At 50.5% G+C, this 26,126-nt stretch overlaps 2 protein-coding genes across 3 annotated transcripts; one reads left to right on the forward strand and one right to left on the reverse strand.

Annotated features, from left to right (window-relative positions):
- Positions 1-6,844: 6,844 nt before the first annotated feature.
- On the reverse strand, positions 6,845-12,126 carry LOC142819723 (uncharacterized). Its single transcript, XM_075908309.1, has 6 exons — positions 12,063-12,126; positions 11,041-11,382; positions 9,760-10,065; positions 8,793-8,891; positions 7,784-7,833; positions 6,845-7,208 (listed from the first exon to the last, which is right to left on the reverse strand). The coding sequence occupies exons 1-6, from the start codon at positions 12,124-12,126 to the stop codon at positions 7,161-7,163; spliced, it is 909 nt and encodes a 302-aa protein (XP_075764424.1). The 3' UTR covers positions 6,845-7,160.
- Positions 12,127-16,251: 4,125 nt separating this feature from the next.
- On the forward strand, positions 16,252-25,099 carry LOC112545006 (immunoglobulin alpha-2 heavy chain-like). Of its 2 annotated transcripts, none has more exons than XM_075907843.1 (6): positions 16,252-16,703; positions 18,646-18,978; positions 19,898-20,209; positions 21,513-21,623; positions 22,316-22,362; positions 23,627-25,099. In XM_075907843.1, the coding sequence occupies exons 2-6, from the start codon at positions 18,699-18,701 to the stop codon at positions 23,720-23,722; spliced, it is 846 nt and encodes a 281-aa protein (XP_075763958.1). In that variant the 5' UTR covers positions 16,252-16,703; positions 18,646-18,698; the 3' UTR covers positions 23,723-25,099. The 2 variants fall into 2 exon arrangements, with proteins under 2 accessions (XP_075763958.1, XP_025038022.2); XM_025182237.2 differs by lacking the exon at positions 16,252-16,703 and adding an exon at positions 18,227-18,356.
- The last annotated feature ends 1,027 nt before the right edge of the window (positions 25,100-26,126 follow it).

Consider the following 26,126-nt stretch of genomic DNA (forward strand, 5'->3'; position numbering starts at 1 on the left):
CTGGCCAGAGAAGGTCACATGGTCCAACAATCTATCCCTGTGTCCCATGCTGGTAGCCCTTTGGCCCTGACTGGTTTGCATGTATCAGTCACATTGCTGAGGTGTGTATTGGTACCTAGAGCTTCATTGTCTCCTTGCTAATTAGTGTAGCCATTAACTGAGCATTCTGTGCCCCTTGCTCAGCCATAGACAGAAAATTTCCAGCATCAACACAGAGTACGTATTTATGACTCCACACACAGATATCTTACACGTACATGAATAGCATATACAGAATCAGTAGAACATAAGCTCTCATTCGACACCTCACATGGCCCCCTTTGTACCAACTTTTGGGGCAAACACCCCCCTCCCCTCCATGGGTGCAGCAGTGACCTGTCTGATCCCCTTAAAATCCAGTAACGTGACAGAGCTAAAGAACAGCCCAGAACTCTGAGAGCCAGGACTGGGGGCTGTCAACAAACTTTACTGGACTGCGGGAAACTTAGCCACACCCATGGTAAGTGGACATCTGGCTAAGTAAAATCACATCAGACCACGGATATTGCCAGATTAGAGAAGTTCAGCCTCCACTGAATTGTTCTATTATACCAGAGTTTGACTCCAACTCAGTAACAGGCAACAAGAAATAGCTTGTTCCAAGCAAGTTCTTTCAGAAACCTCCGTGAGAGGCATCTGTCACTACAGCACATTCCCCCCACCTCCGCTGGAGGCGTTCCTCAGCAGAACCGACCACGATGCCAGACCATTTGCACTCAAGCAGCATCACCAGATGGGAGCTTTTCGATTTCATCTTTCAGGGTATTGTTGGTAACAACCATGCTGTTCGCCAGATATCTGCTTTGGTCTTCCATGGGTAAAGCTTTTGCTTTTGTTCCATTTTCAATAAGACGTTGACTTTAATGATATCCAGTAGCTTAGGACTGTTCAGCTGCAGTTTTGATGCTCATCCATGTACTTTTGCGCAGATCAATTGGATTGCATTTGTTCTAATTGTGGAGAAGCCAGTTTATTGGGGGCCAGTGAAGATCTGCTGGAGGCTTACTCTAATAACGCGCCCTGTTTTATTCTGCAGTGGTACAAGTGCAGCTATTTCTGCACCAGCCTCAGCCGTTCCTCTTCGTGCACATGAACGATATAGCCGAGATCCAGTGCTCTTCCCAAAATAAATTTTTAGGAGGCGGCGTTACAGTTCAATGGTACAGGAGGCGAGACACCGGGGCACCCATGTTAATTAAGAGATGCGCAGATAAGCAAAATGTAAGTAAAGCTGCTTGCATAGCTGAAGGAGACACCGTGACACTGAAAATCTACAATGTCCAAAGGGATGACTCCGGGGTTTATTATTGCGCCGATTCGTACGTCAGCTTCTTGGAGTTTGGCAACGGATCCACCCTGGTTGTTGGAGGTAAGAATGCAGAACTGGGTGTGCAGAAAAGAAATGGTGGGGCAATGCAGGCTGATTTCATGTGCGCAGGAACATGTTAAATGGTGGTGTCACAGTTATCAGAGGTATTAGAGGTCTATAAAATCGTGAGTGGTGCGGAGAAAGTAAATAAGGAAAAGTTATTTATTTGTTCCCATAATAAAAGAACTACTGGGCACCAAATGAAATTAATGGGCAGCAGGTTTAAAACAAACAAAAGGAAGTTCTTTTTCACACCGTGCACAGTCAACTTGTGGAACTCCTTGCCTGAGGAGATTGTGAAGGCTAGGACTGTAATAGGGTTTAAAAAAGAGCTAGATACATTCATAGAGGTTAAGTCCATTAATGGCTATTAGCTAGGATGGGTAAGGAATGGTGTCCCTAGCCTCTTTTTGTCAGAGGGTGGAGATGGATGGCAGGAGAGAGATCGCTTGAGCATTACTTGTTCTGTTCACTCCCTCTGGGGCACCTGGCATTGGCCACTGGGGGCAGACAGGATACTGGGCTGGATGGATTTTTGGTCTGACCCAGTCTGGCCGTTCTTATCAAGGATCCCATTGTTAAAACAGAGCCGCTTTGAAATCTATAAGGAGCGAATACACCATCACTCATCTCAAAGAATAGAACATCTATTTTTGCACAATGGAAAATCAACCCTGGAAAAATTTGAAACCTCAGAATCATGTGTGAATAAACAACGTCTTGGCATTAAGAGGTGTTCTTAGAACTACCCCAGTGTCTAGGTTAGCATGGAGTGTCCCTTCTGCAAATGTGGCTTTGGGTTTGGCTGGCTATCATTCCGTATTATTCTTCACATTTTCCCTTTTTGCTGCTTCATCTTCTGCCATTAACCGTTAACTCCAGCTGTGGCTCAGCTGCGCGTCACACTAAACTCTCTGCTTTATTCTGTCCAGACAGCTACACCTCCAACACTTGGGTGCTGTCTCTGGCTCCGTCTCCCGGCAGCCTCCTCGCCAACAGGACGGCTCATCTGGCCTGCGTGGTCCTCGGAGTCTCCAACCTCGTCCAAATCTCCTGGAATATTTCTGGGGAGCTGCAGGAGCCAAGGGTCCCATGGACACTGAAAGCAAAGGACGGCTCCTTCGTGTTCATAAATCACATCAGCGTCCCCCTGGACACCTGGGCCAGCGGGAAGATTTTCACCTGTGACGTCAAATTCAACTCCTCTGGCAGGAGCGTGAAGAGAATTGCCAGGTACCCGGAAGGTGAGTGGTGTTATACTTGAGACTAAAGGAAATGAAGACGCAATATGTATGTGAAGTGGCCGCCCTGGGAGCGACCTCGGTGTAATCTGCCATCACAAAAAGCTGGAATCATTTATATCATAATTAAAAGGAAGCAGATTTGCGGAGCATTTGGGGAAACCACAAAAGGGACCCCAAGACAATGTGGCTCTGATTTCTAGGGCAGCTTTCACCAGGCAGCGCTGGCAAGAACTCAGTAAGGATAACTATGGGGGAGAGGGGAATTAGGAGCCAGGACTGGATATAAAATCCAAAGGGTTTAATGAAAACGTGCAGGCAAGATTCTCTCAGCTCCTGACGTGTTTGCTGGTGTCTGCTTCCTCCACAGTCCCTCCCAGCTGGTGTCTGCCACAGACGGTGCGCTACGCCGTGGCAGCTTTCCTGGTGGGGTTGATGCTGTCTCTGAGCCTGGCCTGGAGATACGGCTCTTCCAATCCAGGTAATCAACACGCTCTGGCTGTGTCTACACTGGCATGAATTTCCGGAAATGCTTAAAACGAAACAGTTTTCCGTTATAAGTATTTCCGGAAAAAGAGCATCTACATTGGCAGGCTGCTTTTCTGGAAAAGCCCTTTTTCCGGAAAAGCGTCTGTGGCCAATGTAGACGTGCTTTTCCGCAAAAAAGCCCCGATCGTCATTTTCGCGATCGGGGCTTTTTTGCGGAAAAGACTACTGTGCTGTCTACACTGGCCCTTTTCCGGAACAGTTTTCCGGAAAAAGGACTTTTGCCCGAGCGGGAGCAGCATAGTTTTTCCGGAAAAGCAGCTGATTTTATACATTAGATCGTCAGTGCTTTTCTGGAAATTCAAGGGGCCAGTGTAGACAGCTGGCAGCTTATTCCGGAAAAGCGGCTGATTTTCCAGAATAAGTGGCCCAGTGTAGACACAGCCTCTGTGTCTGTGCAAGGACCTTAGTGGCAGCCCCTTAAGAGATGGGCTGGTTTCGCAACACAAATTGGAAACAGCTCTACCAGCACCGCTTGTATGTATTGAACGTTCCTTCCTTCCTACAGAGCTGTAACACAGCAGCTGCTCTGGATGCAGCCAGGCCCGGTGCTTGGACCCGCTATCGCCCTGCTCCCATCACTCGTTCGCTTTATCACACGGGGCAAACTTCTGCCTGAATTCAGCAGGTTCAACTCCCATGGGAATCTGCGGGTGATGATACAAACCGTGATGTATGTGACCTGGTGACAAAGGCCTGGTGAGCCTTTGGTGGTTAGTGCACAGTGAAGCGGCGAGTGGTGAGATAAAGAGGATCTGGATAGAAATGATCTGAAACGTGGTGTGAACAAAACCTTCAGTTTACACCAATGAGCCCTTCTCTCGGACTTCGAAATCAGTGAACTGAGGAGACAGAATTCCCAAGGCCCTTGTGGTTCTGGATTGAGTCTTTTATTCAGCAAAAGAGAGAACGCTGCAGACTCAGAGGAGTGAACGGGAACGTTAAACACGGTCTCCCTCCTTTTCCAGGCCGAGGGCTGAACTTTTAATGCCAGATCCCCATGGTGGTTTCTACGTCTGTGACATGTGCTGTTGGCACAGAGGAATTTTCAATGAAGTGTAATCATCCAGGTGTGTCGGTTTGGCTATTTGGCCACATGGGGAGGTATCTGATGTTGTTACATGTTGTCAGACAGGGTCAAACCATTTACACCCAACTGGCGTTTGAGTCAAAGGCTCACGAGCAAGGAGCAGAGACGAGTGAAAGCGAAAAAGGGGAAGCTGTCGCTCTCAGGAGGATCCAAGCCTAGATGCTCGCAGCTGTTTCACAGCTGATCTCAGTGACTGTAGCCAGCCAGTAAGGGGTTGGCTGCCTGTAACGGCTGTTGGTTTCTTTTTACTGTAGCTTTCGGCTCTGCATGTGGCTCCCTTCTAAAAGGTAACTGAAAATTAACCCACTGGTCCATGTAGACTTTCAACAGCAGGAAGTCAGATACAGACCCAGGCCCTTGAAGGTGGGAGATTTCCTAGTGAGATATGCAGGCACCTTGGCCACATGTATGTGTGTTTATCGACAACGCCCACCCCTTTGAGGGAGGGGAGGGTCCCACACAGCCGAAGCAGCCAGTGCAGAGTCACGTCCTAAGGGGCGCAGGAGTGCGGGAGCCTGTGTGTGGCTTACACGCTCCCTGTGCGCCCCGGAGCTCAGCTCTCTGCTCAGTGTGACCAAAGCGTGGGGAGGGGGTTGGCAAGGAGTGACTCTACCGCCCTCCCATTCCTCTGGACAACAGCCCTTGTGAGGTTGGGGGCCGGGGCTATGGAGTCTGCTCCAGCCCTGACGTTGGAACGGCAGCTGCAGAACGGCCCCACCGCTGTTCTGTGAGCTGGGAGGGAGACGTTTGCTCCCCTCTCTCTCCTCCCCAAAACGTCCTGAGCTTGATTCCTCCGGCTGGGGGCTGGTGAGAGGAGCTGGGGCTCCGGGCCTGCCTTACTCACACAGGCAGGGGCAGCGAACGCAGCCCCTCTGGTGTCTAAGCCGAGTCCTGAGTGGTTTCGATGGGGGATGCGAACGGGGGATGATTAACGGGTGATGCTTACTGGGTAACGGTTAAACGGTACCCAGGAGCTGCCCCCCACCCACGTCCCGCCGCAGGCAAAGGGCTGCTCCAGCCCCACCTGGCCTGTGTGAGGGGCTGCCGGCTCCCATGGGGCTAGGAGCCAGCAGCCCTGCATGGGGCCAAAAGAAGCAACCTCTCATGGGGCTGGAAGAGCCCCTTCTGGCTAGAGCGCCCCCTCCTCCCGCTACCCCCAGTTAAACAATGTTTCGTACCATGTTTAACTGGTGAACCTATTACACAGGATTTTACATCCCTAGTTTCGCTAGATGGGAGGGAGGTTGTAGCCATGGCAACCTGAAACTCCACCTCACTGGGCATGAGACGCGGGAACGTTACTGGGGGCAAAGCAGGACCAGGGTGACCCAGATACAGAGCCAGCCCTGGCACTGACATGCGCAGCACCTGGAAGGGGCAGAACCGGACGGAAGTGACTCTATAGCAAGGTGTGCCTTGCTTTGGGCAGCCTCCTTGACCTAAGAACTGCCATGGGCAGGACCCTGCCAGCAGCATCATGCCGTGGTGTGAGGGGAGACCCTGGGAGGGAAACTGAGTCAGGATGGAGCTGTGTGAGGTCAGGCTCTCTCTGCCGACCCCATCCTGGGGCAGCTACTCCCACGAACTCCTTGGGAGGCGGCTGCTTTTCCCGCAGGGCTCCGTCCACGGGCCTCGAGCCAGCACCTGCCTGTGTTCTAACAGCAACAAAGCTTTCCCCCGGATGCCCAGCCAGCTCCGTGGCTCCCCACGCGTGACAGGAACAACGTGGTGATGCAGCCCAGACTGTGAGCTCAGCCCTGACCCCAGAGCCCCCGCACAACCAGCCTTGGGCTGGGCTCCCTCCACTGGGTAGAGCTTGGCTGGGAAACCTCCTCAGGTGCAAGACGCAGCTTCTCCCGCTGAGCGGGTGCCTCATCGCCCTCCCTCAGCACCAATGACGCTAGGGGCATGCTGGGGGCTCCCCTCCCCACCAGCCTAGAAGGCGACAGAGGTTGATGAGGAGCCAGAGAAGGGGGCAGGCTCTAGCGAAGGGGAATGAGGAGGCCTCGTTTGGCCCCGAGGGATGGGGGAGCCCAGCGGAGCAGGACCAGGCAGCGCTGGTCTCTAGCCGGGGAGCCGGCAGCAGACGAGGCTGTGGTGAGGACGGCCAGAGTCCCTCTCTAGGCATTGCGGAGGGGAAAGAGGAAGCCCGGGGGCAGAGGAGAGGCCCTGGAGAGCCAGGGCCTGCTGGAAGGATTTACCCCAGCAGCGTGGCGGTGTGGTTGGAGAGGCAGGGAAGGCGACGGCTCGGGGTAGCCCCAGCAAGGTGAGACCATCGCCATCGACTCAAGGGTCTCCGAGCTAGCACCAGGAGCAGAGGGTGGTTTGTGGCCCTGCGGCCGGGCAGTGAGCGGTGATGATCGGGGGCAGTTCATCCTGTATCACTTTGATACCCAGACAGAGGGGAACCCCCTCAGGGAGCAGGCCAGCAGCCCAAGGCCTGAAGAGGGAGCAGCCAAGTGGTGAGGAGGAAAGGAGCCGCGTCCCAGAGAGCGAGCATGGCTGCAGCATGAGCCAGGTGAGAGGTGGGGGTGTCGGAACGGGGAGGAGCTAATCCCAGGAGCTGCCAGCAGGAGGTACCCTCGCAAGTAGTACCGACTGTGGCAGGGGCTCCGGTATGGGAAGTGTCACGTTTGAGGTGAGGTAATTCCAGTGCCTCACACGCTTGCTAATGATCCACGCGGCTTTATTTGCAAGAACGGAGGCGTCAGCCCAGAATACAGGCCAGAGACCTGCCTCTGGAAGTGGCTGCATTTCAGAGAGACTCACATCACACCCAAGAGACTTCCCATACGTCTCGGGCTCTCTCTCGCGCCCTTTCTGTGTGCGTCTCTTGCTTTAAAAACTCCACACCACTCCTGTGAGAGGACAGCAGTCACAGCGGAGCACTTCGGTTCCTGTGCGGCAGGGCGGCATATTCCGTCTGAAATAAAAATCCAGGAAAGACCTGGTGTAATTCTGACTACGTCTACACTACGAGTTTTCTCTGTAAAAAAATATGCAAATGAGGGACTCATTTGCATGAGTCACAATCTCATTTGCATATTTCCTGCCGATCTGTTTCTGTGCTGGGATTTTTGCACAAAAACAAGCAGTTGTGGACATTTTCTTTTTGTGAAAAAAAAACCTCTTTTTCCGCAAGATCCTTATGCCCCAAAAAGGAGCTATACCGATCTTGCTGTTGGTGGCTTGAGACACACAGGAGGTGAGGATGGTGTTCAGGCAGTCCGGTCCTTTACAGAAATACACCCCACACCATTTCGCCATCAATCTGCAACCACCTCTGGGGTGGAACACGGCAGCCCTTTTGCACTAACAACCCTGCATCCGACTTCTCCTACTAGAGCAGAGAAGAATAAACTCAAATGAAACCTCAGAGAATTTATAAGGCAAGGTGTGGACACGAGGGTTGGACATTGGCTAAGACTTTGGTTCTATTCCCCTGTGGTTAAGATGCTGTATCCTACTGATGTACCAAATGCTGAAAACCCAATTTACCTGTGGGATCTGCCTCATCGGTATTGGGTTCCCTTTTTGCACAGCTCTCCCTGATGGACAAAAGAGACAAAAGGACAGTTATAGGGATGTGTGATGAGTGGGTTTTACATATATCTCCGTCGACGGCGCCATGTAGATTAGTTTATTCAAAAAAGGGAAATGAAGCGGTGATTGAAATAATCACCGCTTCATTTAAATCAAAATGGCCACCGCGCTGCACCGATCAGCTGTTTGTCAGCACAGCGCGACAGTCTAGATAGGGATCTGCCAACCCCAGAACCCTTCGTTGGCAGATCCTGTAAGCCTTGTTTCACTTTAAATTTGACACTTTATGTATGGGTTTAAACAAAGACTCGAATTATCTCACCCATTACAAAGATCGCTTCCCCAATTATCACCCCTAATGTCATTACCTCACAGAAACTTCCCTTATTATCACCCCTATGTCATAACCTCACAGACACTAACCTTCCCCCCTTCACTCCCACTCTGTTCTAAAATTTGATTTGTCAATTTTACATGCGTTCATTTTTTTGGTTGTATTACTTTGGTATATATGGTTGTGCCGATTTTCTTCCACTATTTGATCTGAGGAAGTGGGTCTGGCCCACGAAAGCTCATCACCTAATAAACCATCTTGCTAGTCTTTAAAGTGCTACATAGTTCTGTCTTTTACCTCTAGGGATGGAGATTCCACCCCCCTCTATAGGGACCAATCCCAGTGCTTCCCTGCCCTTCTAGTGAAATAGTTTGTCCTAACATCCAACCTAGACCTCCCCCGTTGCTCCTTGTTCTGCCATCTGCCACTACTGAGAACAGCCTCTCTCCATCCTCTCTGGAACCTCCCTTCAGGAAGTTGAAGTCTGCTCTGGAATCCCCCCCTCACTCTTCTCTTCTGCTGTGGAGACACCCTTAGGTGCCACAGGGCTACTCATTGTTTTTAAAGCTACTGACTGACCCAGCTCCCCCTCTGGGTCCTTTAGAGCAGACAGAGAATTGACCGGGTTACCTCTGATGCGGCACTTTCTCCAGAGCACGATCAGCAGCTGGATCAGGAGCAGGATGAAAATACAGGGCAGCCCGGCGTAGAACACAATCCTACAGTCTCCTGCAGAGAGGAGAGATGCTGAGTCTAGAAAACACCTATCAAGACTTGGGCTGCTGAACCCTACATCCCATACAACTCCATGAGCCAAGGGGGGTCTTCAACACCATGAGCTAAACGAGGTTTACAGGATCGGTCGACAAAGGTTTCCTCAGCCGACAGATCTGCGTCTAGACTGCCGCGCTGTGTCAGATCAGCTGATCGTCAGCACAGTGTGGCACAGCCTGAGACCTCCTGCTTCTGGGATGGCTGCGATAGGATCAAGTTATTTACAGGGGACAGCTTGGAATCCTGGCAGCCAGTGATGGAGATGACCCTGTTCCACTGGGTGCCCTGTAGCTCCCCCTGACCCCAAAGGATTGTCCCCTGCGTGAAAGTCACCAGTGCTTTGTCCAGCCTAAATTTACAGGGGGTCCCCGCTCTGCCCTGGGGTGTCTGTGCCCTTATCTGTCCGGTCTCGCTGTCTGGCTGCCATTCCCAGCGTTCATCCAGCTGTTCCCTCTGACAATGTTCTTCCTGATACTCCTAGAGCTTCCCCCCAAGTGACCTTTCTGGGGCCTGGCTGTGCTCACCTGGAGGGGAAGGCTCCAGCTTCCTGACCAGAAACCCACATCTCATCCCCACGGGGTGGAAGATAAAGGCTTTCAGAACTGCAACCCTAACTGCCCCACCCCTCAGACCCCCTCTCGATGGTTTCCCAACCTCTCCTCCTTCCCATCAGTTGTCCTTCACCTGAGCCGTCCCGTCTGGTTCTGTCTGGCTCTCTAGCCTAGAGTGGCTGTTGCTCACACTTGGTGCCCAGATGCCACAGTGAGGGGCATAGGATAAGTGCCCAGGGAGGCAGGTGAGGTTGGAGGACACGATACTGGACCTGTTTCCATGGCGACGGTAGTGCTGATGTTTCTCCCTGTGCCATTCTCATTGGCGGTACACGTGCAGTTCGTCCCCTGGTTCCACCACTCGGACGGGATTGTCGTTAGGCTCCAGATGCTGTAGACCCCGTCCCCATCTATGGCTCCGGCATCTGCCTGGCCATCTGGCTCCTCCCTGGTGTCCCAGAGAACGCTCCAGGGGGAAGTGAAATCCAAGAGCAGGCAGAGCAGGGGCACGTTGTGGGGAAGCTCAGCTTCCCCCGGGTCGGAGGGCGCCAGGACGGAAAGTCTCGGCTTGGAGGCATCTAAAAGAGAGTCCGTGAAACTAGAGACTGGAAAGAGCTGCCAGTGGTAGCTCAGTAAGTCCCCCCACCCCAGCCTCTGCCCCTTGAGCGCAGCATGTGTGAAATGTCCAACGTTTTGTCTAGCACTCTGGGGCATCCACCCTTGGAGAGTCCCCCGACCCATCGCTGCTCAGCTGTCTGTCCCGATATAAGCACAGTAGGTTGTATGCCCCACAGCTTGTTCGGGTCAGCACCAAGGCACAGCAAGAGCTGGTCATTGTAGTGGGGAGGACACTGCCTTGCTGAGGGACCTTGGAAACACATTGACACCCCAGCTCCTTGCCTCAGTTTCCCCAACTGTGACAGAGTAATGCCACAGAATCACTTTGGCAAGGTGCTTTGAGATCTCTGGACGGACACGCCTGACAGGGGAATCATTCTTACTGACAAATAATAAGTCCCTCCACATCTTCCTAGTGCCGCATTCATCCCAGTAGTGCCCAAATCTAGTACTGCCCAAAGACATTCCTAATCTGCCTTCCTCTTCAGCAGTGCTCGTCGGAATATCAGTTCAAAGTGGGGATCCACCATATAGAGATCTCACTATTCAGAGGTTGTATTGTTTTGCGCAATTCACACTGTGTTGCTTGAGACACTGATTATTCCCCTTTCTGAATCGGGGAGTGGAATCATTTCATGGAGCCAGCTGAATGTCTGGGAAAGAACTTGAGTTATAAGCAAACTTTGACAGGACAGCGGGAGCAGGAGAAACATACCCTACGGCCGAGACTCACGGCAGTTCCAGTAGGAATCATCAAAAAGCAGGGCTATCAAATCTGATTGTTAATTTACTGTTCCAATCAGACAGCAGAGGAACCGTAGCATCTTACAGCTGCAGCCTGGGAATCAGTCACTACCTAGCCCACAAAAGACGATTTTTTTTTCACACTGCCCCTAGCATTAGAATTTCAGTGTTCTGAGCCCCTGGACACTCACCTGTGACAATGAGTCTGGTCCCGTTCCCGAAGTTGGACTGGAGATACAGAAAAGCAGAGAGGCCGCAGTAATAAACCCCCGAGTCCTTTCTTTGCACGTTACTGATCAATAGTGAAAACGTGTTTGCTGTACTATTTACTTTACTCGCATATTTTCCATCTGGAGGGGCAGATGCAAAACTCTGGTAAATCCACAGCAAACTTCCACTTGGTTGTTCCTTGTACCACATGACCCTCCCTTCTCCTTTAGAAGGGCGACAGTCCAGCTGTGCCGCCTCCCCAGAACTCAGCCACATCTGTGCTGGGCTTTGCTGGATCTGTATCCATTCTTCCGAGGCTGTCACTATACAAGGGAAGATAGGAGTGTGTTAAAACAAGAATCTCTGGAAAAGACAGCTACTTACACTCTCTAGAGCAGAGAATCCAAGAATAACACAAAGCACACAATTGCTAAAGATTCATTTCAACTTTTCTCTCTTTCTAGCCATTTGTTGTGTCAGCTTTCATTTAGTCTGCATAGGAATTGATGTAACCTAACAAAAGCAACCGTACAGTTTAAAACCAAGGGATACCGACTTCCAATTCCCAGCCCTATTCAGTGGGTTGCTCGTTCCCACTCATGCTTGCCCAAATCAATAGTTCAAACCCCAGCATTTTACTAAATTGTATATGGGAACATAATTTATTCACACAGGCCTTTATTGCAAATTCTCCTTCTGATCATTCTGCAGAAAAACGTCATCCAGAAAAATGCCAGCGTAGAAATAAAAAGTCATTTTTATTGCAGGCTACTATCCAGAACCCAAAACTATTTTCAAGCTGTTTGTGTCTTGCATCCAGGTTGTTTTAAAACAGAATATTTCATCACCTCTCTTAAGATTTCAGTCGAGGAACTAAAAGATGCGACTGTCTCTTGGACCAGGTCGCTGTTAACCCCTCTTGGAACTGCAGAAGGTCCTTGTGCAGACAGCAAATTGTTTTTAGCGAGGTAGAAAAGAAGCAAATCAGGCTTAAAATACTCACTGTGCAGATAGACTAGAAGCATCCCAACTGCCTGGTGGGACATCTCGTGCCTTTCTTCAATCATGCACAGGTGATGCTGTGAGACTGACAGACGCCTGCTAGCTAATGGATAGCTTGATGAAAGACTTTATCACGTGGAGAGGAAAATATGACATTTCCTGGTAAAGATCTGTCGGGCAACATGCACTACAAAAGGAGGGGGTCAGGAGCCATTGATAGCCCCTTTCCAAACCTGCCCTGAGAACCAGCAGGGGAGAAATATTCCTTTGCCTCTGAAATCCGTTAAAGAAGAAACTCAAAGAGACTGAAACAGCATGGGGGGGGGGGGGGTCTAGTGCAATCTGCTCTGTTATAGTAGAATTCCCATAACAAGACTCTCTTCTGACTGAAACGAGGTGGAATATTGTTTGTGCTCCGGAGATCCTGACAGTCAGATGGAATTCACATCAATATCACAGTAGTGTACGGAAACTATTAACATTGTGGTTTCTCCATTAAAGTTTCAGGGCCTTCTCCTGATCTTGCTTACTGTTGGTATGGAAGCAGGCATGCTTGGTCTAACAGAAGTGAGTTTGGAAAGACGTAGCCAAAGAACGCCGGGTGGCTGTGTCTAGACTGGTCAATTTTTCCGGAAAATCAGCTGCTTTTCTGGAAAAACTTGCCAGCTGTCTACGCTGGCCGCTTGAATTTCCGCAAAAGCACTGACTTCCTACTGTAAGAAATCAGTACTTTTTGTGGAAATACTATGCTGCTCCCGTTCGGGCAAAAGGGCCAGTGTAGACAGCCGAGATTTGTTTTCCGCAAAAAAGTCCCGATCGCGAAAGTGGCGATTGGGGCTTTTTTTGCGGAAAAGCGCGTCTAGATTGGCCACGGATGCTTTTCTGGAAAATCATCTAGACGTAGATGGTAAGTTTTGTTTCATTGCCTTAGGGAGCAACCTGCTTCGTCTCCCTCTGTTTTCGGTTGCTCTGCATTATCATTCTGGAGTCTGAGAACAAGGGTAGAGTTAGGTCGCAGACTTTCAGTGAGGGTATTTGATGTTTTTTTAATGCCATGAACACAATCACCAAAAGTTGGATGTCACATTTCTCCAAGATTAACAAAGGAAGGAGGAAACCAACAGAAAAGTTCCCTGCACACCATGGAAGGGGGCAAATTAGCAAAAACACAACTTAGCTTGTGTGTTTCGTGTGTGCTATGGATTTAAGGACAAGGCTTGGAGTAGGTCCCTCTGGGAAAGGAAGGGGGGAGTCTAGAATATGAACGTAGGGAGGGGCTTTGAGGGCACTGATACAGACATGCGTACCATGCGCGCCCGAGTGTCACGTGCAAAATGTTTTGCAGAGGGAACAAAGTGAAATGTCCAGTGAGGGATTCCAACCCCTCCGCACTGAAACCGTGGCCACTCCTGCAGTCTGGAATGGGGTCAGCTCTGTGGCGTGTGTGTGCCAGGACGTTAGGGGGAGGATCCATTTGCTAGCAGGGGATACCCCCCTGCTTTGGCCACACCCCACGTGCCAATGGCTCTTGGCTGCAGGAGTTGGTTCTGCTGCCTTTATACCCCCCGGCACATGCAGCCAGGTCCTGCTCCCTTTGCATCATGGGAGCAACACAGAGAGAGCAGGCCAGAGTCATTGAGACCGAGCTCCAGGGGAAGGTGAATGTGGTGCAAACACTTCCCCTAGCCTAGCCAGTTCACTGGGACGTCAGCACCGAAGGGAGGAAGGAGGGTGCGGTTGGCATGGTGCTAGCCGGCCACTCAGGGGTTAAATCCCTGCTCTGTCACAGGCTCCATGTGTGATTGGGCCGGTCCCTGACCGTCAGGCCTTAGTCCCTGTTGAAAGTGGGACTTTGCCTCTCAAGTCACTTCGGGGCTTCTGACCATGTTACCCCCAGTCGCTGTGGGTCTCCGTGCCCCAGCTGTGACATGGGGATAATACTTGGTATCTCACAGTGGGGTGCTCAGGATAAATATGTACATAGGTTGAAGGAGCTTTGCTGAACTGGGGCCTCATGCCGGAGTGCAGGGTGGGCTCCTTTTCTCTCTCTCCCCTCCCCCCGCCCCGCTACCCTCCTTTCCATGACAGATCATTGTTTTCTTGCACTGCTGCTGTGAAGTGAACCTGTGGAACTCCTTGCCAGAGGATGCAGTAAAGGCTAGAACTTTAACAGGGTTAAAAAAAGAGCTAGATAGATTCCTGGAGGTTAGGTCCATCAATGACTATGAGCCAGGATGGGCAGGAATGGTGTCCCTAGCCTCTGTTTCTCCGGAAGTGGGTGACAGGGGAGGGATCACATGAGGATCACCTGTTGTGATCCCTCCCTCTGGGGCATCTGGTATTGGCCACTGTCGGCAGACAGGATACTGGGCTAGAGGGACCTTTGGTCTGACCCAGTATGGCCATTCTGATGTTCTTAAATGTTAAATTTTCCCTGATAACACTGCATCCCTTGCTATAACTATAATAGAAACTGAGCCTCCCCTCTCCTGCCAGGAGCCCTTCTTTATATAGCCCCCAGCTGGGCCCTAATGAGCAATACCCACCTCAGCTGAGGCTTCGTGCTCAGACCCTTGGTCAGGGCTGGGTTTTGCTCTTAAAGCGCCAGTGCAGGGCACATGCCCTGTCACACCGGGAAGCTGTCTTTGACAGGATAACAAGCCTTGTGGATGGGGGAAAGTGGTAGACATAGTATAGCTGGACTTCAGTGAAGCTTCTCATACTGTCTTCCACCATGGGTTTTTTTTGTTAAAAAAAAAATGGTGCCGGTACTCCAGGGGAAAAGTTGTTGAGCAAAAAATATAAAAAAGGCAGGGTGGGGCCATCATTGCCCTTTTAAGAGACGTGGTCCCTTTAAGACATGCAGCCCAGTCGACTGTTGGACATTTGCATACAGAGGTGCGGGTACGCTCCGTTCTTTACAGGTAAGCTCTGACTGGAGGTGCCGGTAGTGCATACTGAGCAATACCATCACAAAAAAAGCACTGGTCTTCCAGGATCTTCTCATAAAGAAGGGGGAGATGCAACCTATAAGGTGGGTGCAAACTTGAGTGGAAAACCATTCCCAGAGAGTAGTTATCAGTAGTTCACAGGCATGCTGGAAGGGCGTAATGAGTGGGATCCCACAGGGATCACTTCTGAGACCATTTCTATTCTGTATCTTCATCAACAATTTAGACAATGGCATAGGGAGTACATGTATAAAGCTGGGAAAGGGTGCAAGAGCTTTGGAGGATAAGATTATTCAACATTTTCTGGATAAACTGGAGAATTTTTCTCACGTAAATAGGGTGCAATTCAATAAGGACAAATACAAAGTGCTCCACTTAGGAAGGAACAATTCATGTCACACATACAGAATGGGAAGCGACTGTCTAGGAAGGAGTCCTGCAGAAAGGGATCTAGGGGTCATAATGGACCACAAGTTAAACAGGAGTCAACGGTGTGACACTTGCAAAACAAGCAAACATGATTCTGGGATGCATTAACAGGAGTGTTGTGAGCAAGACATGAGAAGTCATTCTTCCGCTCTACTCTGCACTGATTAGGCCTCAAGTGGAGTATTGTGTCCAGTTCTGGGTGCCACATTTCAGAAAAGATATGGGCAAATTGGAAAAAAGTCCAGAGAAGAGCGACAAAAATTATTAAAGATCTAAAAAACATGAGTTATGAGGCAAGATTGAAAAACAAATGGGTTTGTTTAGTCTAGAAAAAAGAAGACTGAGAGGGGACATTACAATGGGTTTTGTCTACATAAAAGGCTGTTACAAGGAGGCGGGAGAAAGATTGTTCTTAACCTCTGAGGGTAGGACAAGGAGCAATGGGCTCAAATTACAGCAAGGGAGGTTTAGGTTGGACATTAGGAAAAACTTCCTAACTGTCAGGGTGGAATCAATTGCCTAGGGAGGTTGTGGAATCTCCACCACTGGAAATCATTAAGAGCAGGTTAGACAAACACCTGTCAGGGATGATCTAGACAACACTGAGGCCTGCCATGAGTTTAGGGGACTAGACTGAATGAGTTCTCAAGGACCCTTCTAGTCTTATGATCCAGTGATAATACAAGTCTATTAAAATCCAAGAGGAAGCTCCTGTACTTATGTGCCCTGACTGATTTGCTTTCTACCTTGTTTTACAAAAACAAATTGCAACCAAGATTAACAACCCACAAGCTGCAAGACAAACAGCCACCAAGGAAGTGACACAAATGGTTGCACAGGAGCTGCTGTTTCAAAGAAGGTCAGAACCGGATGCTTGGATGATTGCACTTGCTTTTGTGGTCAGTTTCAAGCCATTCATTTTGCCACCTTCGTTGTGTTCGTTCCGCTAGCCCAGCGCGTGGGCTGTTTGCTTTCTCAGGTCTCTCCCCGCTTTTGCTTGCCAAACAGACAGAAACGGCTCCCCCGCTTCATCTGTAGAGGAAATGGCTGGCGCAGAGGAGAAGCCGAACAGGCCATGAAGGAAACACAAGCATGACTGTACCGTTCAGTAGCGTGAAACACACGACATGTCATGGCACAAACCAAGATATTTTCTCAAGCTGTTTGGGGAGGAGTTTTGCCCTAGGTAGTGTGGCCTAATGGATAGTCCACAAGCCTGAGACCTGGATTGTATTCCTGACATTCCTAATGCAGGACCTAGGGTAAGTCACTTCCTCTCTGTTTCTGCATCTGTAAAATGGGTCTAATAATACTGATCTCCTTTAGGGAACACTTTGCAATATTCTTATTAGCTCAGGATTGCTATTAATAACAAGGAGCCAAACAACATGCACCAGCGCCAAAATCACCCCCATCTTGGGATGAACAAAGGTGTATTGTGCTGCATGAAGTGTGCGGTGCACCCCTCACAGCCCCCCCGAGTCTGGACTAACAAGGTCTGATCCTACATTCCTGGTGCGCCCAGCTCTGCCCCACTCAACTCAAGGGGAGTTGGGGGTCTGCAAAATGCGAGATCAGAAACTGCAGCGTTTGAAGGCCGCTGACAAAGCTGGAGCTGCTCTGGAGTCTGGAAAGTCACTCTCAGGGATTCCCTCATCTTGCTCCTGAAGCGAGCCACGCTTTGAGCAGGTGCAAAACTGGTCCCCAATTACGTCCCAGCATCATGTCCAGCAACAAGGACGTCCACTTATCCTGGGTGTGGCTGAGTTTCCCGCGGTCCCATAAAGTTTGTTGACAGCCCCCGGTCCTGGCCCTCTGTGTTATTCTTTAACTCTGATTTACCCCTAAATGTCTTCTCAGAGCCCATTCATCAGTGGACGCGTTGGGCATGCTGCTAGATATGGACCCCCCATGGTCCAGCAAATTCTCTGGTGCGGCACCAGGCAGTTCCTGAGGGTGCTGGATTAAAGAAGTTCAACCTGCAGAAGTGTCTGTCGCCCCCATTTTGGGCCATGTTTTGAGAAGAGCCCAGCTCCCATTCAGGGTATGTCTTCATTGCAACTGGAAGTGGAGCTGCTCAAACGAGTGCCTTAAATATTAGCAGGCTGGCTGGAGTGGCACGGCTACCAGCCTGAATTGGGGGGTTGCCTGACCACCTGTAAGTACTTGTGTGGCTAGCCCTGGCCACAGCCCCTGCAGGACGTCTACACTGAAACCCTGTCGCATGAGCCCACGTCAGTTGACCTGAGCTTTGGGACTCCTTGCAGCAGAATCCGATTGCAGTGTAGACGTAACCCCAGGACATAAAAAAAGGGCTAGATTTTCCCAGGTGCTTAGCACGTTGGACGCCCACTGGATGCTGCTCTCTTCCGATAGGCATGGCAGAGCTAACACATTGTTAGTTCAATGTCTAATAGCACCTGGCCTCTTAAAAACTCTAGCCCCAGCTGTTTGTGGGAAAACCAACTGCAACGGGCAGCACAGAGAATTCTATCTACACTGTCACACCTTGAACTTGTGTTGCATGCAATCGCCTGACCTGCCAGAAAGCTCTGAAGCTGTCTCAGTTCAACACAGAGGCAAGCCCATGACAATCCCTTGCGTGGTCCACATTGTGCCAGGGCCCGGTGCTTCTTTTACGGTCAGGAATCTGAACGACATGCCCAGGCTTGATTCAAATGCTGCAACAAATGAGAAGCGATCGTTTGTCCCCAAAGGGTCCTTTAAAAAAAACCAACAGCCCTGTTCAAAGCATCTATCTGCACAGCACATCCCCCCCGGAGGCGTTCATCTCAGGATGTTGAACTGTTCCACTTGAGCAGTCTACCAGACGGGGGCTTGTAGACTTCGTCTTTCATGACCGGGTTTATTACAAATCATGCTGCTTGCTGAGTATCTGCTTTTGTCTCTCGTGGGTAAGGATTTCGCACCACCCGGCTTGGTCCGGATTGGAATTGAGAATGGAACCTTTTGCATTGGACACTGGCTTTCCTGATGTCTGGTAGCTTGGGACAGGTCTGCTAGGACGGAGATGATCTTCAGTTCACTTGTGCACAGTTTTAGTATGAGCTCCAGGGCTTTGGTGTACAGCTCAGAGATCCTCTGATGGCCTTTGATTTTGTTCTGATCTCTCGAGTTTATTGGGGGCCAGTGAAGATCTGCTGGAGGCTTACTCTAATAACGCGCCCTGTTTTATTCCTGCAGTGGTACAAGTGCGGCTATTTCTGCACCAGCCTCAGCCGTTCCTCTTCGTGCACATGAACGATATAGCCGAGATCCAGTGCTCTTCCCAAAATAAATTTTTAGGAGGCGGCGTTACAGTTCAGTGGTACAGGAGGCGAGACGCCGGGGCACCCATGTTAATTAAGAGATGCGCAGATAAGCAAAATGTAAGTAAAGCTGCTTGTATAGCTGAAGGAGACACTGTGACACTGAAAATCTACAATGTCCAAAGGGATGACTCCGGGGTTTATTACTGCACCGATTCGTACGTCAGCTTCTTGGAGTTTGGCAACGGATCCACCCTGGTTGTTGGAGGTAAGGATGCAGAACTGGGTGTGCAGAAAAGAAATGGTGGGGCAATGCAGGCTGATTTCATGTGCGCAGGAACATGTTAAATGGTGGTGTCACAGTTATCAGAGGTATTAGAGGTCTATAAAATCTTGAGTGGTGCGGAGAAAGTAAATAAGGAAAAGTTATTTATTTGTTCCCATAATAACAGAACTACTGGGCACCAAATGAAATTAATGGGCAGCAGGTTTAAAACAAACAAAAGGAAGTTCTTCTTCACACCGTGCACAGTCAACCTGTGGAACTCCTTGCCTGAGGAGGTTGTGAAGGCTAGGACTGTAATAGGGTTTAAAAGAGAACTAGATACATTCATGGAGGTTAAGTCCATTAATGGCTATTGGCCAGGATGGATAAGGAATGGTGTCCCTAGCCTGTTTGTCAGAGGGTGGAGATGGATGGCAGGAGAGAGATCATGTGATCATTACCGGTTCTGTTTACTCCGACTGGGGCACCTGGCATTGGCCACTGGGGGTAGACAGGATGCTGGGCTGGATGGACTTTTGGTCTGACCCATTCTGGTCGTTTTTATCAAGGATCCCGTTGTTAAAACAGAGCCGCTCTGAAATCTGTAAGGAGCGAATACACCATCACTCATCTCAAAGAACAGAGCATCTATTTTTGCACAACGGAAAATCAACCACTGAAGCCTGAGCCATGTGTGAATAAACAACATATTGGCATTAAGAGGTGTTCTTAGAACTACCCCAGTGTCTAGGTTAGCACGGAGTTTCCCTTCTGCAAATGTGGGTTTGGGTTTGGCTGGCTATCATTCCGTTTTATTCTTCACATTTTCCCTGTTTGCTGCTTCATCTTCTGCCATTAACCGTTAACTCCAGCTGCGGCTCGGCTGCGCGTCACATTAAACTCTCTGCTTTATTCTGTCAAGACAGCTACACCTCCAACACTTGGGTGCTGTCTCTGGCTCCATCTCCCAGCAGCCTCCTCGCCAACGGGACGGCTCATCTGGCCTGCATGGTCCTCGGAGTCTCCAACCTCGTCCAAATCTCCTGGAATATTTCTGGGGAGCTGCAGGAGCCAAGGGTCCCAAGGACACTGAAAGCAAAGGACGGCTCCTTCGTGTTCATAAATCTCATCAGCGTCCCCGTGGACACCTGGGCCAGCGGGAAGATGTTCACCTGTGACGTCAAATTCAACTCCTCTGGCAGGAGCGTGAAGAGAATTGCCAGGTACCCGGAAGGTGAGTCACTTTCTGTTCACTCCTGGGCAGTAGGAGAAAAAGCACAATGAGCGCTTGACGCATCACTAGGACTCCTAGACACTCTGGTGATTATGGCAACAATCGAACAGACATGGGAAGTGTTCATAGTCAGAGCTATGTTAGTGTCCCTTGCAATCAGAAAGTGGGGATGTCGGGTGCTAGTTAGGTGCAGTAGAGACCGACAGGATTCCGGCCCCTGGGCAAAGTACAAGGGGGCTCCCAGAAGGGGCGGGGCTTCGGGCAAAGGGGGCGGAGCCTCAGGCGAAAGGGGCAGGGCCTCAGGCAGAAAGGGCGGGGTTTGGGCAGCCAGCCTTTAGCACCATCTGGAGTGCATTGCGCAGAGTCCCCTCCCCTCAGGCAGTCCTCAGCACCACCCCGAGTGTGGCAGCCAGGTGCAGCAGGCCCTTTTGAATCATCGGGCCCCGGCACAATTGCCCCCTGTTCTGCCCTCTGTCCGTGACCCTGAGGAGCAGGCGGCTCAGCAGAGAATTTCGGGAGAGGAGCAAAGAGGAACTGCAGTGCTCTGTAATCGTCATTAGACACTTCCACACCTGGGCTTCGTCTACTCTGTTTGTTTGTTGCAGAAGAGGAAATGCAAACGAAGCGCTCCTTTGCAGATCTCGCACACTCATTTGCATAGTCTCTTCCGATCCTTTTTGGGGAAGAGGTTTTTGTGATGAAAAAAACCCGCAGTGGAGACGGGGCCATTTGTCGGAAAAAAACCCTTTTGCGCCAGATCCTGTAAACCTCATTTTTTGAGGACTAAGGGATGTTGCGCAAAAGAGGTTTTCTTCTGACACGTGGCCCCGTCTGCACGGCGGGTTTTTTTTTTTTGCAAAATTCCGCAAAAAGGATCAGAAGAGACTATGCAAATGAGAGCACGAGATTTGCAAATGAGCGCTTCATTTGCATTTCCTCTTCTGCAACAAACAAACTGTGTAGATGTAGCCCAGGTGTGCCAGTAAACACCCTCCAGAGTGAAATAGCAAGCAGTGTCGCTGGGGGGGAGGGATAGAGAGGCGTGTGCGGGAGAAGGGGGCTGTTTTCCTGTGAGCTACGGGCAAGTGAGACGAGAGCCAGCGGCAGGGGGGTCTCGGTACAACATCAGCCTGTTGACTCGGGCACCACACTGAGGGCAAAAGATGCTAAAGGCTCCTGTGGCCTCATCTTCCTCTATTCAGGCCAGGGGGGAAACGGGAGCTGGAGGGAAGGGCTGGACGCGGTGGCACCACAAACCTCCTGGCTTCAGCCACTTGTGTCTGACTTGTAGCTTCCTCCACAGCCCCGGCCAGGCAGTGCTCACATCACACCGTGCCCCTGGCAGCTGCGGCTGGGCTGCTGCTGCTGTCGGTGTCCCTGAGCCTCGTCTGGACCCTCTGCCCTTCCAGGCTAGGTAAGAAACAGCCCAGCCCCTCCCCCGCAGAGAGAAATCCTGCCCCGGCTTGCTGCTGGGGGCTGCAGCTGCCCTGTCCAAGCGGCAAGCTACGTCTAGACTACAGGCTTTTGTCGACAGAGGCTTTGTCGACAGATAGGGTACGTCTAGACTACACCCTTTGCCAACAGACGTTTTCTGTCAACCAAGAGCATCTAGACTACATCCAGTTCGGTCGACAACATGAGCCGCGTTGTCGACATGAGAGTGTAGACGCAAAGCACAGTGTGGATGCAGTGACGCCTTCTGTAGACGGAAATCTGTCAACGTTCTGTCGACAGAACTCGGCAGTAGTGTAGACGCAGGTATAGTTTTGTCGACAAAACCCTGTAGTCTAGATACACCCCAAATGTCACCCCTGCCAGGACTGGTCCCAGAACGTTTGTCTCCTGAAAGTTGGTTTTCCTGTGTCAGGAGAACGGCTTTGTTCTTGGTGACAAGGCAGCAAGGCAGAAACCCTTCTCCTGCCCATGGCCCGGGCACCTGTCTATAGCTCACAAAGAGCACTGGCCTTTCGGACCAGCCTCTCTGCATTGGCCAGGCAGGGTGGTGCTCAGGGCCTCCACAGCGTGGCTGCACCGTTAGTCAGGGAAGTGCAGCTGGGGAAGCATTGGTGGAAGAAGAACTTTTACTCTTGTCTTTGTCTGTTCCAGGATGCCAGCCCCGCATCTCAGCACCTCCAGCTTCCCGGGAGCACCAGGTACGGTTCTTCCCAGCTCCGTGTGTGCCTGTTTCTTATAGCTGTGTTACCCCTGTAGCAGCGAAACAAGGAGGGTGAGGTACTACCTGTGATGGGAGCAGCTACTCTTGGGGCTCGTCTAGAATATCTCCCTCTTTCGAAAAGAGGGATGTAAATTAGGCAGATCGAAAGTGCAAATGAAGCATGGATTTAAATATCCTGCGCTTCATTTGCATATGTGCATCAGATAGCTCTGTCAAAACAGGGTATTTTGAAAGTGAAGCCGCAGTTCTTTCAGGGAAAAACCCCTTTTTTGAAAGATCCCCTACTCCTCATTTTTTCAGGAGTACAGGGTCTTTCTAAAAAGGTTTTTTTTTTTTTAAAGAACCGCGTCTAGACTGCTGTTTCACTTTCGAAATACTCTTTTTCGAAAGAGCGATCGGATGCACATATGCAAATGAAGCGCGGGAGGTTTAAATCCGTGCTTCATTTGCACTTTCGATCTGCCTAATTTACATCCTTCTTTTCGAAAGTGGGATGCAGTCTAGACATAGCCTTGTTGAGGAAGGCAGGTGCTGGTGCTTAGAGAGAGCTCTTCGTCAGGGCTGGGAAGTGGACTCGGTATCCATCAATGTGGGTCCGAGGCATTTCTAATCCACCCACTGAACTTGTATATTTCACTCTTAAACGGATTGGCTTTGGAGTGAAAGTGAAGCTGAGATCCCGCTGTTGGAGTAGCCGGAGTGGAACACAGGGCGTTAATGCTAACTCTGGTGCCAATTTACTGTGGGCAAGTCCCATACTTGCTCTGGGACTCAGTTTCCCTTTACACAGGTAGAGGATATAACAACCCTTTTTGGGTCAAAGATGAGGGAGCGATCAATGTTTCTGACTTCTACCCGTGTCAGGGTTTGGGGTGCATCGGGGAGCATTTTTGGCACTTCTATAAAATAATAAAAGAAATTATAAATATAAACAATATGAAGATTTTTCTAGTGAACAGTGCTTTGGGCCCGATCCAAAGCTCCCTATTCTTAGTAGGAGACTGTCCATTTATATCAGGGGTTGGATCTGGACAATATTGTCAGTAGCTGAGTTCTTAAAGTCAGAATCAGCAAGGGGTTCATTCTGATAACACACCCAGTGTGTAGGTCAAGCAGGGGAATCCGAGGTGAGAGGGAGTTTTCCATCAGGCTACACTCGTTTGCCTGCTCAGTCCTGTCTCAGCTCGTATCCCCTTAGTTTACAAGGCGGGTGGCTAATTTTACTGACTGTCACCGAACAGAGTGGAATCGTCTACGCTCATCTGGATTTCGATTCGCGGAATCGCGGCGGGCGCACGCTGCCACAATCAGCCAGAGGGAAACGTGCAAAACCCTGAACTATCCAGTGCAAGAGAATCCGCACGTGGGAACTGACAGCTGGGTCTCTGCTGACTGGACGTAGCCGCTGGCAGAAGGCTCTGTCTGCCTCCCTTTCCTTGCTTTTTCTCCTCTTCTCTGGTTAGAATATGCAGAGCCCAGCCTCACCAGGTGGGAAATCTCCATTGGGGATATAAAGGCTTCCTGGTGTTGGTGATTTACACGTCACTTGTATGTTAGACTGGAAGCTCTTTGGGGCAGGGACTGTCTCTTCGTCTGTGTTTGTGCAGCGCCTGGCGCCACGGGGCCTGGACCATAACTGGGGCTGCTGGGTGCTATGGCAACACAGTCATTGTCGTCATCACCCTCCTCCCCCATCTGCAGGGGGACCTGGACACAGCTGAACCCCTGCAGCTGCATGTGACTGCCACAGCTCTCACCTCCCCTGCAGTCGTGGACTTGCTTTTTCAGTAACGCCCCATGGACGTGCCGGGAAGTCTGCAGGGGAAGGGCGGATGCGGGAGCAGCTGGGAGGGGTGAGAATCTCTCCCCAGGCCGGTGCTGGAGCTGCTTCTGCGGTGCAGCCTCTGCAGGCAGCTGATTTCCCCCCAGGGCGAGATCCACAGGGCTCAAGTGCTGGCCCCTGTGCGCCATCTAACAACAACAACCCGTCACCCACGGCTGGAGCTCTCCCAGTGCCCGAATCTCCCCGCGCTGCCTGTTTACATCCCAATTTGGTGTTCTTCGAGCTGTCACTGTGTCCCTCATTAAAAACAGATGGCAACCCAGCTAGTGCTGTGTGTGTCACCTTTTTTACCAGTTCAGTGCTCACTGTGCAATAAGAAAGGCAACCACTCAAATCCCCTGGGCCACATTCTGCTCTGATTTGGGGCAGCGTTAATCTGGAGGAGATCTGGTGTAGTCAGTAGAGTTACTCCAGTTTTACGCCAGTGTCTTTGGCCACGGCTACACTACATGGACGATCCACTCGAGGTTCGATTTAGTGAGTCTAGTAAAGACCCACTAAATCGAAGTCAGAGGGCACCCCCGTCAGTGACGGTTCTCCTGCTCCTCACGAGGAGTGAGAGAAGCCAACGGGAGCATTGGCTCCCATTGACCGCCAGTTGTGTGGATGGTGATTTAAGATACGTCGACTCCAGCTACGTATTTAATATATCGGAAGTTTCATATCTTAAGTCAACCATCCCCTTTAGTGCAGAATTTGAGAGCAGAATCCTTAGAGAGCAGAATTTGGCGATTTCTATCATTCTTGGCACCTGTGCTTCTTTTGATGGATACAATAAAAATGTTACACAGCACTTGTTACACACTCACCTTCCAATATGGGGAATGAGGATCAATTCTTCTTCCTGTCCACTGAAGGCAGGAGAAGACGTTATGGGCTTAATTTGCAGCAAAACTTCTAAATGGAGTTCAGTTCTGGAACTGTCTTCCAAGGGAGGTACAGAATCCCCAGCATTGGAGTTTTTAAGTACTAGTTGGACAAACACTTGGCAGGGATGTGAGGTGGGGGCTCAGCTCTAGGCCACCCAAAAGGGGTGGGGCATCATATGGAAGGGGAGGAGCTAGGGGCGAGCCTCCCCCAGTCAGCCCTCAGCACCGCCTGGGAATATAGTGGTGACTTACAGGGCCTGGCCAGGGTTCCAGCCACTGCTGTCACCATGATACCGGTGATGGTGGCCTTGGACCCTTGCCCTTTTAAATTTCTGGACCCCAGGACAACTGCCCCCTTTGCCTCCCCTCTCCCTGGCGGAGGCCTTATTTTGAAGAAACATTTCTGTGTTAGAAAATGCCCTTTTCTTGGATATTTTCCTGGGGTGGGAGTGGGGGGGGGGGGGGGGGGGAGGGGATATCAGCTTTGATTAAACTGTTAACTTTAAAAAAAAATTCAAAACTGAAAAATAAGCCATTCCCAATCTCGATTTCAAAATGGCGTCTTGCAGAGAAGCGTAAACTAATTACAGCTGACATAACAGTGAACCGGGTCAAAACTATATAGGATCCGAATGGAAAGGAAACATCCCAGATTATTGAAACAAAACTCTTCCCTTCTCCAAAACCAAAACCGATGTTTGGAGGTTTGGTGCAAGGGAAATGTTTAGGGTTTTGATTATTTCATCCCACTTCAAGACGGGGAACTCTTTCGGTATCTTACCAATGTGCATGGGATGGGAAATCCATCTTCTCTCCAGCCCCGAGGAGTACACGAGTGTAAAATGTAGCTGCAGTGGGCTACGTTGCTCCTTTTCACTGCCCCGCCCCACCCCCGCCGTGGATGGAGACATTCCTATACACAGCATAAAGTATATGCTGGGACATGCTGGGTATCTAGAAGACTCAGCAGCGTCATGGGGAAGGGTGGGCACTCAGCTGCTCTTAGGATCCGCACCTACCTCCACTTCC

Source organism: Pelodiscus sinensis, chromosome 24, assembly GCF_049634645.1.
Source record: "Pelodiscus sinensis isolate JC-2024 chromosome 24, ASM4963464v1, whole genome shotgun sequence".
NCBI lineage: Eukaryota > Metazoa > Chordata > Testudines > Trionychidae > Pelodiscus > Pelodiscus sinensis.